The following is a 15,775-nucleotide window of genomic DNA, read 5'->3' on the forward strand; positions in this document are numbered from 1 at the left end:
TCAATGTATTAGATCGATAATGTTTAGTTTTTCATTTTTATTCGAATTTAACTATACTCTGCATTTACATAAAATTTTTTTATTTTGGAATCTTCATAAAGTTACAATAAAGGAACAACCAATCCTTTCGTTTAATATGTAGAAATACATATACCTGATTGGTCCTTCTTTTTTTTGAATAATTTGAGCATAATAAGCGTTATTTTGTACTACAGTGCCATCTGAACGTTTAAATCACTAGTAAACTGTAATAAGCTATAAACAACATGAAGCCGATCTTTGCTTAAAAGAATTCTTTTTTATTTATATATTGTTCAATATTGTATATGCAGTAGTAATTATGTTAGATTGCATTTAAGATATAGTTTGTACATGATTGAATATAATTTATTATAAAATCAAAATACTGGTGTGTGTCCTGAATCAGTTTTTTTATAATCTGTTCTTATATATATTATTTTTGACAAGGAGGCATTAGTGTAAATCCGTGAACGCCCATAATAAATAAGAACTCCTGGTTCAATTGTACAATGTCAGCTACTGAGACTACAGTTATTTTTGCAAAATTGGAGGCTTTAAAAGAAATCAGGTTTGAACTTTTATATATTTGTATTTTTCATATTTTTTAATCATATAACAATCAAATAAGGAAATAAATAAGAGCGTTAATACTAATAGAAAAAGTTTTTATTAATTTTCTTATTACTTATTATTTATACAAAGATAATTATTGTCATTACTTTTAGAGCTAAAACTGTACAATTAGAAAAACTGAAACAAAGAATATTGCAAGAGGTAGAACAAACTGAACAAGAGGAGAAATGTTTATTAGAATATAAACAAGAAATGGATCTACTTATGCAAGAAAAAATGGCACATGTTGAAGAATTACGTCAAATACATGCAGACATCAATGTGGTAAAAACAATTATTGTACAAATTTTTAATATTTGTAAAAAAGATAAATATATAAATCATTAAATATAATTATATGTATTGTATTATTTCAGATGGAGTCAGTGATACACCAAGCAGAAAAAGCAAGGAACAGATCACGGGAAACTGCTAAACTTATACATAATAGTAATTATCAACCATTAAAACATGATATTGATAGAATGCGCAGAGAAGTATTAGGTTTGGAAAGATTACCTGAATTGTATGAAACAGAATCAGATCTTATTTCTCCTGAGTAAGTAGTTTTATTATCTAAGAGAAGAGAAAGATGAGAATCATAATTGATGTATATTCATATATAGAATTAATCAATTTCAAAATAGTTAAGTTATAAAAATTAAATTATGTAAATTTAATTTTTTATCGTGTAGACGGTTTATTTGCAGTTACTTCGAAAGGCCAATGCAAAAAGCAGAATGGAGAGTAGAAGTTCGTGGAGAAGATTTATTACCTCCACATAGTTTACATCATCCTGGACATCCAGGTGGTTCAGCTTCTTTTCTTGCTCCTCAACCTCTTCAAGGACCTAGTAAGCCAGAGCCTAGACCATTGCCCCCTGCTCCTGGTCCACCTGCTCCAACATTCAGGTACCACTGGTATATCTCCAATTTAATCTATAATATATTTTTATATTTACATATATGTATAATTAAGTAAATTTTCATGAAAATATAAATGTATTTTTTATAATTTTATTTTAGGCAACAACCACCGCCAATGAAATCATGCCTTTCATGTCATCAACAAATCCATAGAAATGCACCAATTTGTCCTCTTTGTAAAGCTAAGTCTCGATCACGTAATCCCAAAAAACCAAAGAAGAAAGACTAATTATAGCTGTAAATTTTATTTATAAGATGCATGTGTGCTTTGATTTTTTACTTTATAAATATGGATTAGACATCATTAGAAATCTGGAATGATAAGCATAATTTGATTTTATCGAAACAAAGAGCCATTTATTTTGTTTTACGATTTTTTACTTTTATGTCTAGTTTATTGTATTATAAAGAAATAGTAGATAACATTATATAATTGGTCAATTAAGAAATTAAAAAATTAAATTTAAATTAATTGATTTAATTTAAAAAAATTAAATGTATATTGATTTATAAATTTTTTAAATACTGAAGAAGTCTTCAAATGTAATAAAATGTGACAAAAATATACTTTTTGCAATTGATACATTGTATTCATATAAATACTATTGCACACAATAAAAAAAATAGGAATAATTCATGTTTTATTTTTTTTTTCAACCACTTTATTTAAGGCTTTTCATCACGCCTGATTTTATAATTATTTACACTAACAATGAATATAGCTATAATTTTTGAACAGTCCTCTCTACTTATTGAAATTATAATAATTGAAACGATTATTCTAGTGTAATTATTTGTTTTTCTTGGATGGGACTCTTGAGCGGGTTGTTTTCTTTTAGAACAAAAAAATATTTATTGTGTGCAACTCTCGGGTGGAACTCTTGAGAATGGTCTTGGTCGGATCTCCTTTTTTCAGTAGAAAAAAATCGAGTATTAAGACTGTTCATCATCTCTGCTTTTATAATGGTTTACGCCAGCAATTACAAAAAGCATAATACTTGATCGATTTTAATGAAAAAGATCTCATTTTAAAGACACATGTTTAATCTAGGACCCCGCTTTTCCAAATTTTTGAAAAAGCTTTTTCTTTGAAACAAATCGTGTTAAAAAATGATATTCCTTTGAAAATAGTTTATGCACAAATAAAAAGATTTCTCAAAAATTCGGAAAAGTGGGACTCTAGATTAAACTGTCTTCTTTAAAGTGAGAACTTGTTTATTAAAATTAGTCAAAAATTACACTTGTTCTCATTGTTGGCGTAAATGCTGTTTTCGACGTTTTTTTGCAAAGAAAAAGTTTTCTACTGTGGCGCCCCTCGAAATTTGTGGCAAAAGAGAAGAAGCTCGTACCCTCACTATTAGTTATCATATCACTCTTGAATTAGGAATGTTTGTTCCGTGATGTAGCGATTACCAACTTGGTTGTATACGTAAATAGATGATACTCAGATTTTCGGTATTATTCCAAATGCAAAGAAATTTACAATTATGTGTTATATTTTATATGTTATGTATTTCATCACAAGTAATATCGAACTAATGACTATTTAAATACACTTTAGTTATTTATGATTAATTAGAAACAAAATATATAGTCTATACAATTTACAAATACTTTCCAATTAATCTATCTTTAGAAAAATATAATCTGACATATGGTTTTCTTCTTACTTTGTCAGATGCACTATCATTTTTACCACGTACAAAAATTTCAGTTACACTAACTCGATCCTTATATTACGCGAAAGAGAGATATAATCTATTATTCGCCGATACAATGGCACATAGTGGAGACAGTATTTCCCTATTACACTTATAGTTCATATTTTATCAATACTTGTTGCTGAAGTTGCATACACTATGAGCGAAAAATGGTGAACATACTTAAAATAATGTATTATATATATATACATACACAAATACCCATGCACGTTTATACTATGTGTGTGTATGTATGTATGTGTATATATATATAATATTTTTAAACTTTATTGTATAATTTTAATATAATCCAATTTTTCTAAAAATATTATTCATGTAAAAATTATTTTTTCCACAATAAAAATTTGTACGCACGATATTATCTCATAATAATAATACGTTCCATATAAACAATATATTTCATCATAAACAAGAATTATCTTTTTATATATAACAAATTGTTTCATATAAATTGCATTGCTATTATATATAGTTGTTTTAAGTAATATATTACTACTTAAAATAATATTATTTTTTATAATTTATATATAAAGTTTTATATATATATATATATATATATATATATATATATATCCAACTTTTATCAAAATGTATATCTTTAATCATATATTCAAATATCACATTAGATTTAATATAAGTACATTAGAATTTCATATGCTAGTTTTGTTGGCAAGATAATTATATAGATATTATAATTACTAATATATTCATCAATTTTACTTATAATAATAATAACAATCCTGTTGACAGAATATTAAATGAATTATAATTTTATAGTTTACATAGGAATTTTATTTGCTTCATTTTTTTCAATATATTTGAATATGTTTCAAACTATATGTTTTATTAACTGTAAAATGTAAATATTATTGCTTCAAATAAATGATATATAATTTAATAATTTTTCAAATAATATTCGGTTTAATATATCTAAAAAGAGAAAAAATTATGTTACTTCTGCATTCTAATAGTTTAGTTGGTATCATTAATAAAATTTGTAAAATTATATCTATGATTATATATAGATAGTCTTTCTTTCATTTATCGTATATATTTTTTTTCTAAAAACTATATTGCATAATAAAAAAATGTAAATAGGCATCAAAATATATTGCTTCTTATATCATAATAATATCATATTTATATGTATAATCTATTATGATTGGTTCAACTTACGCACATAGTAGAGTTCAAGTAAAATATTTGTTGATATTATTAGTCTCCAATTTCAATTTTTTGATATGAGAAAGTATAATTGAAATATATATATATTATTTATATCCAGATGTCTAGATGATATCACAAATCGAATTCTAGCTTTCTCATAACAATATTTACTTTTTATCATAACTTATTATATCACATTTGTGCGTTTCATTTGTTTCTTCAATATTAGATTTAGTGCGAACTAAAGGTATTACAGTATCTTGCTTTTGTTCTTCTTCTATATTATTTACTTTAATTATTGTCGGTGGTACTAAACGTCTATTTACTATTTGTAACCATACCATGGAAGCTAATAACATTACTCCTGTAATACCAAAAGTATGATATGTTCCAAAGCGCGTGTAAATCACGCTAACAAAAACTGGTCCCAAAACTCTAGAAGCACACCCAGCACCTGTCATTAATCCCATCCAAACACCTTGTGGTCGTGGCCCAAGAACTTTACTAAATATAGTTTGTATTAAGGTAACTCCTATAGGATATCCTATACTAGTGAAACTATATCCAATAATAAATTGTAGTACAGTTAATTGTGGAGTATATTTGCACCATTCTTGAGTACTTTGACATCCTAATATTTCTGAACCATTCTCATTTGTAGTTATATTGTTGAAAGCTACAAAAAAATTAAAATACGTTTCCAAAGTTATATAAGATATAACTTTAAATTAATTATAATAATAATTGATATATTTGATCAAAAGTTACATCCAAAATCAGCAATTTTTGGAGGATCAGGCCCCCATGGAATACAAAATAGTCGTCCAATCAACATAAATAGAAAACCACCCCATAGCATTACTTTTCTTTCAGCAAATCTAAAAATAAAAAAGAAAGGTTAGTTTGAATTAGAAACAAATTTATGTATATTAATAAAAATATACTGTTATTATATAAAAATATAAAATAAGGGAAACTATGTGCTTTTACTATGTGCTTTTTTATATTATAAAAAGAATTTACCTTTTACAAATAGGTCCAATCATTACAAACGTGATACATGCTATCACACCACCAATACTCATTAACAATCCCAAATAATATAAAGATTCAGTTTTTGACCACGCAAATTGATCCATTGTAAGAGGAGAACCCAATCTAAATTGTATAAATATAATGAAATAGTAAACCAAAGGATCATTGTACATAACATTTAAATATATATCTCTGAAGATTATAAATATTTTTTTCTTACGTTTCTATAAGAACAAAATTAAAAACCAAAACAAAAAAAGCACAGATTAATGTCCAAGCTGCTAAATAATCAGACTTTATGGCCTTCCATGTTTCTTTTTCTACAATATAAAATGATATTTAGTAATAAAAATTAATTATGTTAAACAGACTGATAATAAGAGAATAAGAGAATATGTAATATCATAAAAAAGGAAATGATTTTTTACCTGTAGCTTTTCCACCATTACGCATAGCTTCTTTTATAGCAATTGTATGCTCTTTAAAACTCCATGGTAAAAATAAAATGAAATTAATAATTCCCATTACAACATTTATCCAACCAGTCATTGTATACATATTAAATGGTAAACCTAGAAAATATAGAGTTTTATCACCAAGTGGAGTAACAGCAGCTTGTAAACCAGGTCCTACTACAAATCCTAAAACCTAAAATTTTTATTGATATCAATTTTTTATTACATAAATATTATGACACTTTAATAAAGAGAATTATTTTGTGTATATGCTGTACAAGAATATTACCTGTGCAAGAGTAATCATAGAAACTGCCTGAGTTCTTTCTGTAAGTTTTGTAGCTGCAGATAAATATGATCTAGCTACTGCAACGTTAGCTGGAAATAGTACAAAATAAAATTGGTCAAATCGATTAGTATTTATTCTAGTCACAAGAGTTTCTATTAGAATAATGAAAGTAGTACATACAAACAGATTTAAGATATTAATCCTATACTTTCATTGTTCATTTTTTTATTCAACTGTATTAATAGATACAGAATAAATAATTGATAGATAAATAATTGAAATTCATTAACCAGAACTAACTCCAACGAGGAATCTAGCACTAGCCATAAGAGCCTTTCTATCGCCTGGTAGAATTTCTAGGATGCTATACATTGTTGATGCACAGATAAAAAGGAATAATGTAATTAAAAGAGGCATTCTTACAGATCCTCTTTTGTTGCCCCACCATCCAACTAATGGAGAAAATAGCATTTGACCTAAAGGATTAGCTGCTACTACATAACCCATATATTCTTTCCCTGCTGTGCGATCTAACTGAAATAAAAGTATAAAGTAACCAATATATTTCTATATTTTTTTTATAATGTTTATTATTTTAAATTATACCTTATCTAAATATGGCCAGACTCCAGTTAAAACTATGCTGAATCCAAGAGACATAAGAAACATAGTAAAATAAATTATATATATACTTTTCCATCGTTCTCTCTTTTCCTTAAGTGTTTCTAAGTCATCATTAATATAAGCAGACTGTCTAAAAAAGTGAACAGAATTTTTTAATAAAGAAAGGTAAACTTTAATGATTAAATTTATGTGTATCTTTATATTATTAATTTAAATTATACTTTTTGGCACATATTTTCCTGAGCCGATCCATCAAAAAATAATATGTAAATATTTCTTTAAAAAGTATTTTATTTCCTAAAAAAAATAAAAAATATTAGATACATCAAGTTTAATTCAAATGAATATATTAATTATTCGTATGTAAGTTTAACTGATAAAGAGAAATTACAGAAGATATAATTAGACCATATGTTACTATATGAAGAACAAAGAAATTGTATTTTCATATCAATTAAGTCAAATTTAAATAATTAAATTCATTACCAATTTGAACATAATTCTAAATAAAATAATATGATCAAACAAAGGCAAACATGATATGTAATAATGCATTAGCTATCTGCATTACCTTACATTTTTGAAGTTAAATCATTTTATTTAATGAAATCATTTAATTTAATATAAATTATAAATTTATAGAAAATTTATAGAAAATTATTAAATCTTACGTCTGTGCTCTTATTTGTACACCGTTGATTGATTACGTTAAAAATTTAGGAGGTTAAATTGACATATTTATCTTCACAATTGTTTACACAATCTATCTTGTATCATATAATATATTAAATTTAATCATATAAGTCAATTAACACAAATATTAATAAATTAAAAGTCACTAAAGATATGAATACATTTTTGTCTATTCATATTGCACTCTCCCGAAATTACATTGAGATAAATTATCTAAATAAAATTGCCTTAAATTATCGAAGTTATTTATAGTGAAAAACTAGGGAAATCAAGATCTTATTTAAATAAAAAAGGTCTATTCAGATAAGAAATCATAAAGTACAGTTTGTATTAATCATAAAAACATAATATAAGAATATTTCCATTGCAATTTCATTATCTCATTAAAATGTCTTTTCATTATATTTTCTGTTATTATTTTATATTAATTTTCGTAGAATGCTTAGAAATTAATAATAGTATACTATAAAGAATTTATTTACTATTTGCTTTATAGTGTAATATGATATACTGCTTGCAATAACATGATTGTATTTTATCACAATCACGAAATGTGATATAAAAATAACTATTCGTAATTTTAGAAAATGCGCATTAATTGTAATTTGTATTAAAAATGCAAACTAAACATGTAGGATAATTGAATCTTAATTTATCAGTCTTGAATAATGTTTTTATTTATTTAGAAAAATAAATATTTTTTTTATATTTAGAGTCCTAGCAATATAGTCTTTTAAAAATAAGGTTATTTATATACACAGATACTATCTTAATCATCATCGGATTCATTAGTTTTTTTAGAATCATTTTCTGCAGATTTCTCTTCTTCTTCTTTATAATGTCGATATTCTGGTTTTAATTCCCACATATTTCGGTGTGGATTTTTCAAGTTGTAGTTACATACTTCATTAAGAATTTCTTTTAAATATACCTAAAATTTATATAATACAAAATTATTAAAATTGAATGTATTAATTACATTATAATAATTTAGATTTTTAGGGTTATTAATTGATTTTATAATTTACAATTGGTTGTCTTGTAATTTTTACAAGATCTCTGATGTTATAATACTGATGTTTTTCAAATGCTGCAAAGAGCATATCTAAGACTGCATCTTTATTATCTCTCATTTTCTTTCCTTCTGCTTTCTTCTTTTCAGCATACTGAATCTATAAAATATATCATACTTTTATGATATTGCACATTATTAGAAATACAATAAATAAAAAATACTTACATTATGTTTGTGATCAGATACAGGTTTGAAATTGTGCACTACCCTATCTAATTGTTGAACTTGTCTTTGTGGCACAGATGCTTTTTTTATGCTTTCTAATTTTAATTTCATATAGCAATTATCCGCTAAAAAATAAAAATAAATAAATAATGTTAAATTGATAAATAATTAATGTTAAATTAATACTAACATAATATACATTTATCTTCGTACAAAATGTTTTGTACAAATAAAACATACCATATGGGCGACACTCTAATTTTTGCACTATTCTTCCTTCCATATACAGTTTTTCGCTTTCAGGAACAATACTATCAGATGTAACTGATGCTATAGTATAAATAAAATAAGTGATATAAAAATTTCTTAGCCAAAATTATTCTAGCAATAATGCATAAAAACTATTTTGCAAAATAATATTACATTTTAAGTACTTACGTGTAACATGCGAAAAGACTCCTAACATTTGTCGAGTTACTGTGGTAACATCAAGTCTATGCTGTTTCGGAATATCTTCTTCCCCTGGTTCTTTTAAAGCTAAAACAGCTTCTGATAGCCTGAGAGATACTTCTGCTTTTTGACCAGGATTTCTAATGTTTAAAATATAAACTAACTGTTTAATCATTTTAATAAAACATATAATATATTCTATTTCAATTAATCTGTATAATCTTACTTAGTTATTTTTAATTTTCCAACTTCTATGTTTCCGGGTGCCTTTTCCCATTTATTGGCAATGTATTTTGGAACTTTAACAAGCCATACACCTCGTCCTGCATTACTTAAATCTAATTCCTTTTCTGTATGAGGACTATTAGCAGACATGATCTCTTGATACTTTTGCAAAATGTAATAAATAATTGTATAATATAAAAATACTAAGAAATATATATTTATTAATAAAAGTAAAAAGCAGTTTTTACAAATCTCATAATTTTACTAGTAATGAATGCTAAAATGCAAATTAAATATATTGATATGTTGCAAAATTAATAATGTTAAGGTTAAGAAACGTTATACACTTTAACTTATTGTACATATACATTTATCTTCTTTTTGAAACAATACTTTTATATGTATTTAATTTTATTCATGATAAAATTTATAGAATGATCAATAAAAAATTAATAAAAAACGTTTTTACTTAACAATGCAACGTTAATAAACTAGCTTTCATTAGTGTAACTACTTGTTTTCACTTATTACCATTTACTACACAGTAACTAAATAGTTAAGTAGAGATATATATGCGTATGGAATGTTTCTAGATAATCTATTGTAGATAATCTAGAAACATTTCATATATAACTACAAAGATCGACGACGCAATATCACCATCTTCCAGATATTATAAAATAAGTCCCTAGCAACTTCATTTCCATCTAGACTTCAATATCGAATGTCATGATGTCATTTCAGAGTTAGCTTAATTTATCTTTATTAATATAATTATAATATATATAAAGAAAATAAAATTAAATTTTCTATTATTAGCAATTTCACTACGTATATGTGCTACAATATTTTATATCTTAAGGTTGATTACACATACTTTTCAAACAATAACAATAAGATTTCGACCAATTGTGTTACTCGATTCTGCCACGATACAGTAGCAGTCAAAAACTCATGTTAGTTCATTATTATGGTTCTTATGGACAGCCAATCAAATAACGAAGTTGTCAACATCACAATAATTGATAAATTTATTTTTAAAGCTTATAAAATATTTCTCAAATATTTCAAATAATTTATTGCTATAATATATACCACAACAAATAAAATCAAACTCGCCGTAGTAACACTATATTATGGAATGTTATCTTGCAGCTCTTACGTTACGGTTACTGTTACTGTTTTGGAAAGTATGATCGACATAATTCTACATCTTTATTTAGTTGATATCATTTAACTGAATAGGTTGAGCAAGTTTAGTATAATACAAAATTAATTTTATTAAGTAACGCTATGTATCCTATCATATAAACAATTTTAACAAATTTTGTGAAAGTTTATTATCTAAAAAAAATAATTGTTGATACATACATGTATATTATTAAAATTTATTTTCCATTTGACAAATAGCAACTTTATTATAGCCATATAATATAAATGTTTTTCCATTAGAATGCCAATGAGCATTTAAGGCTGTTATACTGTTTGGTGTGGGTATACATATTGCTTTATCCGGTGTCCATTCAAATATATATGCACATTCACAAAAAACCAATAAATGAACATGTGTTGGATTCCACTTTATGGCTATAAATGTAATAAAAAATATCACTGATTGTTTAATATTTTAATCACTGAGTAAATTAATTTCAAGAACCTCATACCTGTAATAGTATTTTGAAGTAATAAATAATCGATATAATCAGCAACTAAATCCCATATCCATAATGTACTGGGATATAATTGATGCTTTATGGCTAAATATCTACCACATGAACTGTATTCTATGATATCGATTTTGGCAATTGAAAATTTATTACTATTATCAATTTTTCCAATTTTAATATTCAATGGTCGGTCACTTTCTTCTTCCACTAAAAGCATATTTATTAATCTCAAAATTTTCCAGAGAAAATAATATACTAAGTATATATCACTTACATGTATGTTTGCTGTTTAAGATAGAAGATTTAACAGAATTTTTTGATTGAATGACACATTCTTTATAAACTTTGTTTAAGTAGTTATTTTCAGAAATAACAGGTTCCAAATATAATTGTAAGATTGGATCCCATGTTACATGATTAAGAACTACAATCTATATGCAAATCAAAAATTTACCATGAATGAAATTTTTATAAGAAAGATTTAATCAAGTATAATATAAAATTTTTCTTATATATATGTATATATATATATACCACTTCATTAAATCCAATGACTGCTAATAATTGACCACTGGCACTCCATTTTACATTTTCAATTCCTTTTAATTCTCTTACTTTGTCATATACTACATCAGAAATATTTTTGTTCTTTAATGGAGAAAACACACCAATATTTTTTTCCTTAAGAGTAGAATATATAATTAATTTTGATTCATTGCTTAATGAACACCATATACACAATAAATCATTGTCTGGAGACCAACATATGCCACTGATACTATTCAAACGTTCACATATAAGTTTCTAAAAAATATTTTCTCTTTTTATTAATACTATACTTATTCTTAATAAATGAAATAAATATTAAGTTGGACAATTGTATAATAATAATAATAATTATAATAATAATAATAATAATAATAATAATAATAATAATAATAATAATAATAATAATAATAATAATAATAATAAAAATAATAATAAAAATTATGGAATCTATTACTAATTTAAATTTGAATGCAAGTGAAAAATCAACCATTGTAGTTTCAACTAACTTACCAATTTCATAAGTCTCTAGCATACATTTCCTAGGGAATAATTTATTTATAGAATTGTTATTATTGACTTTTAAATTGCTACTATAACCTCCGATTATTTCTATTAAAATTTATACACACTTTATTTACTAATGTCAGTAAATTATTTTTATATTTAGCCCCTTTCCCAAATAATTATAAAAAATGACAACTTGTTATATATCTTGTGCTTGCAATCGTGTTCCACATTCAATTGATTGGGGAAGAAATAAATTAATTTGTTATGCAGCATGTAATGCAGTGGCAATATATAATCCAGATGTATCAAAAATTGGTAAAGTTTTGCAAACACTTTATGGTCACAAAAATCGAATTAATACAGTGCAATGGATTAAATTCGGAAATGAAGATCCAGAAACAGAAATATTATCATGTTCATCAGATGGTACTGCAATTATTTGGAGTAATTTTCATGATTCTTTCAAATGTACTTCTATTTTAAATGTGGGTGAAATTGTTACTTTTAGTAATTATTTATACCTTGATAATACATTTAATGATACATCTTTCAATAAATTATTAATTTGTACTGGCTCAAGTACAGGAGACTTAAAATTATGGCTAAGAAATGATGATAATAATGTTGTATGTTTTCAAACATTAACATTTGGAAGAAAATTACCTATAGAAGCTTTTATATCATATTTACCATATAGTAATTATTCTTTACTAGTGATAGCTTTAGATGATTCTTCAATTCAATTATACACTCAAAGTTCAAAAACTACAGATTTAAACTTCGAAAAAGCTCAAATTTTACTTGGACACGAAGATTGGATTAGATGTATAGATATTACGAAAGACATAGAAGGAAATATTTTAATAGCAACTGGCTCACAAGATGCCACAATACGTTTATGGAAAATTTCTATACACAAAGAAGAAAAATCAATTGAAGAAATACTTGAGCAAAAGAAACACTTATTTGAAGTTAATGGAATAAAATATAACACTACTTTGGAATCTGTTCTTTGTGGTCATGAAGGCTGGATATATGGTGTACATTGGTATCCAGTGAAAAAACAAGATGGCATCAATCAAAATTCAACAAAATTATTATCATGTTCTTTAGATAAATCAATGATTATATGGGAACCAGATCCTGCTACTGGAATATGGTGTGAAACTGTAAGAGTTGGTGAAGTTGGTGGAAATTCTTTAGGTTTTTATACATGCAAGTTTAGTCCGGATGGATTAAATATATTGGCACATAGTTATCATGGATCCTTTCATATATGGCAATACACTAACTCAGCAAAAGATTGGATTCCAAGATTTGCACCTAATGGGCATTTTGAAGAAGTAGTAGATCTTTGTTGGGATCCCAAAGGAAGGTTTGTACCATAGATAATGTCTCTTAATGGTTTTTATAATATAAATTATAAAAATATCCTTATTAATGTAACAGATTCCTCATCACTACTAGTACAGATCAAACAACACGAATCCATGCACCATATAAAGATGGTTTAACAGAATTGTGGCATGAGATTGGCCGCCCACAAGTGCATGGATATAATATGGCATGTTTAGCAATATTGAAGCCTTATATGTTTGCTTCAGGGGCAGAAGAAAAAGTAGTACGTATTTTTACTGCACCATCAAATTTCAAAAAATATTTGACACAGATTGCAGATACAGATGACTTCGAAAATATGGTAGCTGAAGGTGCTAATGTACCAGCACTTGGATTAACAAATAAAGCAATATTTGATACAGAAGTTAAAAGAAATGAAAACTGTTTAAAGAATGAAGATTACAATCCATTAACAGAGGAAGAATTAATGCAAGATACACTTTGGCCAGAATTACAAAAATTATATGGACATGGATATGAAATATTTTCCATGGCTGCTAGATATGATGGATTATTGTTAGCTACAGCATGTAGATCAACTTCACCGGAATATTCTACTATAATATTATGGGATACAAAAATATGGTCACAAATTCAAAAACTATCATCTCATCAGCTGACTGTTACACAGCTTTCATTCTCACCAAATGGTAAATATTTATTATCTGTATCTAGAGATAGAAGATGGTCATTATTTGAATGCAATGAAAATTTTTACAACCTAGTTGCATGTAGCTCAAAACGTGATAATCTTCATTCTCGTATAATTTGGTGTTGTGCATGGTCACATGATTCTTTATATTTTGTAACTGGATCTCGAGATGGTAAAATTGGTATATGGGATGAAACTGTAAAGGAAGTTAAACCTATTGTACCATTAACAAGTTTAGATGTACAAAATCAATCAGTTACAGCACTTTCTTTTGCCCCATTAAAAATAGAGGAGTATTATATCTTAGCCGTAGGCTATGAAGCAGGACACATTGAAATTTATAAACTTATATTAAAAACAGAAGATTGTCTGTGGAAGAAATATATAATGTATAATACTGCACAAGCTCATCACTTAACTGTAAAGAGACTTGCCTTTAGGCCTCAAAATAATAATCAGTATAATAAACTACAATTGGCAAGCTGTGGATCTGACCATACTGTTAAGATTTATAATATTGATACTTTTAAAAATAAAGATCTATAATTCTATTAAAAATATAATTTTTTACTTACCCTGCTTATTTTCCAATTAAAAGTTTTATAAATGTCTACTGTTTCATTACCATTGTCTGTTATTATCACAGCTAATCGATCACCGTTTGGGCTAAACATTAATTTATTAAATGCTGACGATTTCAAATTTGGTATATGTAATACACTATTATCTTCTAATGACCATATAGATACCTGAATCTAAATAATCAAGGAATAATTATTTTAGACATGACAGTATGGAATAGATATAATAAAATATGAATAATTTTAAATCATTTAAATATTCAATTTTAAGCTTGATCATTACTTGTAAAAATGTAAAAATTAAAAAAAGTATTAGACATACATTGAGTTCTGATAAAGTAAGAAGATGCTTATTATTTGATGACCAAGTAATGCTTGCTAAACCAGCACTGCCTTCTATTAATTTATATTTCCATTGAGGATAATTTAATGAATATACTTGCACAACAGCTTTTGTTATATTAGCACATAAAATATATTCGTTGTTTGGAGCCCATTCTATGTACTAAAATAAATATATATTTAAAATAGGAAAAAAAGGCTAGTTATTAGCAATTTATTTATTCGAACTAACCTCGATTATATCAGAGAAAATGAATGATTGCACAGTATTCCATGTTTTTACATCCTTTAGAATTAAATTTACTTGAAATGCAATTGCTAAATATTTACCATTTGTTGAAAAATAACATAATTGATTATTTACGCGTAATATCTTTTCTTCTGTTTTCAATGACATCGCGCCGTTTTCTTTTGTGCAATCAGTGATAATTCAGTTTGACCATCGTTTTAGTTAAAATATATTTTTTGAAAGTTAGCTAATATAGTAAAAATTTGATATTTTTTATATTAAATAATTAAATATAAATAATTCTTTTTCATAAATAGGATGTATTTAAATATAGAAACGTATATATATTAATATTACATGACATGAAATATAAATGTTTTTTTCTATGTATT

At 25.6% G+C, this 15,775-nt stretch overlaps 5 protein-coding genes across 8 annotated transcripts; 2 read left to right on the forward strand and 3 right to left on the reverse strand.

The window, feature by feature from the left end:
- Positions 1–233: 233 nt before the first annotated feature.
- LOC124423283 (zinc finger C4H2 domain-containing protein) lies at positions 234–1,999 on the forward strand. Of its 3 annotated transcripts, none has more exons than XM_046960845.1 (5): positions 234–589; positions 747–918; positions 1,011–1,192; positions 1,329–1,553; positions 1,659–1,999. In XM_046960845.1, exons 1-5 carry the CDS (start codon positions 531–533, stop codon positions 1,786–1,788), a joined length of 768 nt encoding a protein of 255 aa, XP_046816801.1. In that variant the 5' UTR covers positions 234–530; the 3' UTR covers positions 1,789–1,999. The 3 variants fall into 3 exon arrangements, with proteins under 3 accessions (XP_046816801.1, XP_046816802.1, XP_046816803.1); XM_046960846.1 differs by having other exon boundaries at positions 1,329–1,544; XM_046960847.1 differs by having other exon boundaries at positions 1,344–1,553.
- A 2,203-nt stretch (positions 2,000–4,202) lies between these two features.
- On the reverse strand, positions 4,203–7,779 carry LOC124423291 (major facilitator superfamily domain-containing protein 8). Its single transcript, XM_046960859.1, has 10 exons — positions 7,522–7,779; positions 7,072–7,147; positions 6,833–6,980; positions 6,517–6,760; positions 6,227–6,315; positions 5,911–6,130; positions 5,703–5,802; positions 5,471–5,605; positions 5,216–5,325; positions 4,203–5,123 (listed from the first exon to the last, which is right to left on the reverse strand). Exons 2-10 carry the CDS (start codon positions 7,101–7,103, stop codon positions 4,615–4,617), a joined length of 1,587 nt encoding a protein of 528 aa, XP_046816815.1. The 5' UTR covers positions 7,104–7,147; positions 7,522–7,779; the 3' UTR covers positions 4,203–4,614.
- Positions 7,780–8,194: 415 nt separating this feature from the next.
- On the reverse strand, positions 8,195–9,608 carry LOC124423356 (general transcription factor IIF subunit 2). Its single transcript, XM_046960978.1, has 6 exons — positions 9,460–9,608; positions 9,222–9,373; positions 9,024–9,113; positions 8,784–8,908; positions 8,572–8,715; positions 8,195–8,474 (listed from the first exon to the last, which is right to left on the reverse strand). The coding sequence occupies exons 1-6, from the start codon at positions 9,606–9,608 to the stop codon at positions 8,313–8,315; spliced, it is 822 nt and encodes a 273-aa protein (XP_046816934.1). The 3' UTR covers positions 8,195–8,312.
- LOC124423355 (WD repeat-containing protein WRAP73-like) lies at positions 9,495–15,698 on the reverse strand. Of its 2 annotated transcripts, XM_046960977.1 has the most exons (9): positions 15,519–15,698; positions 15,387–15,440; positions 15,135–15,317; positions 14,807–14,986; positions 11,660–11,929; positions 11,400–11,556; positions 11,123–11,332; positions 10,830–11,045; positions 9,495–9,620 (listed from the first exon to the last, which is right to left on the reverse strand). In XM_046960977.1, the coding sequence occupies exons 1-8, from the start codon at positions 15,549–15,551 to the stop codon at positions 10,840–10,842; spliced, it is 1,293 nt and encodes a 430-aa protein (XP_046816933.1). In that variant the 5' UTR covers positions 15,552–15,698; the 3' UTR covers positions 9,495–9,620; positions 10,830–10,839. The 2 variants fall into 2 exon arrangements, with proteins under 2 accessions (XP_046816933.1, XP_046816932.1); XM_046960976.1 differs by having other exon boundaries at positions 15,387–15,698.
- On the forward strand, positions 12,068–14,789 carry LOC124423353 (probable elongator complex protein 2). The gene is made up of 2 exons (XM_046960974.1): positions 12,068–13,556; positions 13,631–14,789. Exons 1-2 carry the CDS (start codon positions 12,367–12,369, stop codon positions 14,775–14,777), a joined length of 2,337 nt encoding a protein of 778 aa, XP_046816930.1. The 5' UTR covers positions 12,068–12,366; the 3' UTR covers positions 14,778–14,789.
- Positions 15,699–15,775: the final 77 nt, after the last annotated feature.

Source organism: Vespa crabro, chromosome 4 (genome assembly GCF_910589235.1).
Source record: "Vespa crabro chromosome 4, iyVesCrab1.2, whole genome shotgun sequence".
Classification (NCBI taxonomy): domain Eukaryota; kingdom Metazoa; phylum Arthropoda; class Insecta; order Hymenoptera; family Vespidae; genus Vespa; species Vespa crabro.

Excerpts from the sequence above, each read along its gene's own strand:
- LOC124423283 (XM_046960845.1), top strand. The coding sequence starts at position 531 with ATGTCAGCTACTGAGACTACAGTTATTTTTGCAAAATTGGAGGCTTTA. Across the intron at positions 590-746 it reads GAGGCTTTAAAAGAAATCAG|AGCTAAAACTGTACAATTAG; the intron begins GTTTGAACTTTT and ends CATTACTTTTAG. Across the intron at positions 1,193-1,328 it reads TCAGATCTTATTTCTCCTGA|ACGGTTTATTTGCAGTTACT; the intron begins GTAAGTAGTTTT and ends TTTATCGTGTAG.
- LOC124423291 (XM_046960859.1), bottom strand. The coding sequence starts at position 7,103 with ATGGATCGGCTCAGGAAAATATGTGCCAAAAA. Across the intron at positions 6,316-6,516 it reads CCTCGTTGGAGTTAGTTCTG|CTAACGTTGCAGTAGCTAGA; the intron begins GTTAATGAATTT and ends TACTATTTCCAG. Across the intron at positions 5,124-5,215 it reads AAAAATTGCTGATTTTGGAT|CTTTCAACAATATAACTACA; the intron begins GTAACTTTTGAT and ends ATTTTTTTGTAG.
- LOC124423356 (XM_046960978.1), bottom strand. The coding sequence starts at position 9,608 with ATGTCTGCTAATAGTCCTCATACAGAAAAGGAATTAGATTTAAGTAAT. Across the intron at positions 9,374-9,459 it reads GGAAAATTAAAAATAACTAA|AAATCCTGGTCAAAAAGCAG; the intron begins GTAAGATTATAC and ends TTTAAACATTAG. Across the intron at positions 9,114-9,221 it reads AGTCTTTTCGCATGTTACAC|CATCAGTTACATCTGATAGT; the intron begins GTAAGTACTTAA and ends TTTATACTATAG.
- LOC124423353 (XM_046960974.1), top strand. The coding sequence starts at position 12,367 with ATGACAACTTGTTATATATCTTGTGCTTGCAATCGTGTTCCACATTCA. Across the intron at positions 13,557-13,630 it reads TGTTGGGATCCCAAAGGAAG|ATTCCTCATCACTACTAGTA; the intron begins GTTTGTACCATA and ends TTAATGTAACAG.
- LOC124423355 (XM_046960976.1), bottom strand. The coding sequence starts at position 15,551 with ATGTCATTGAAAACAGAAGAAAAGATATTACGCGTAAATAATCAATTA. Across the intron at positions 11,557-11,659 it reads TCATTGGATTTAATGAAGTG|ATTGTAGTTCTTAATCATGT; the intron begins GTATATATATAT and ends ATTTGCATATAG. Across the intron at positions 11,333-11,399 it reads CTTAAACAGCAAACATACAT|TGGAAGAAGAAAGTGACCGA; the intron begins GTAAGTGATATA and ends ATATGCTTTTAG.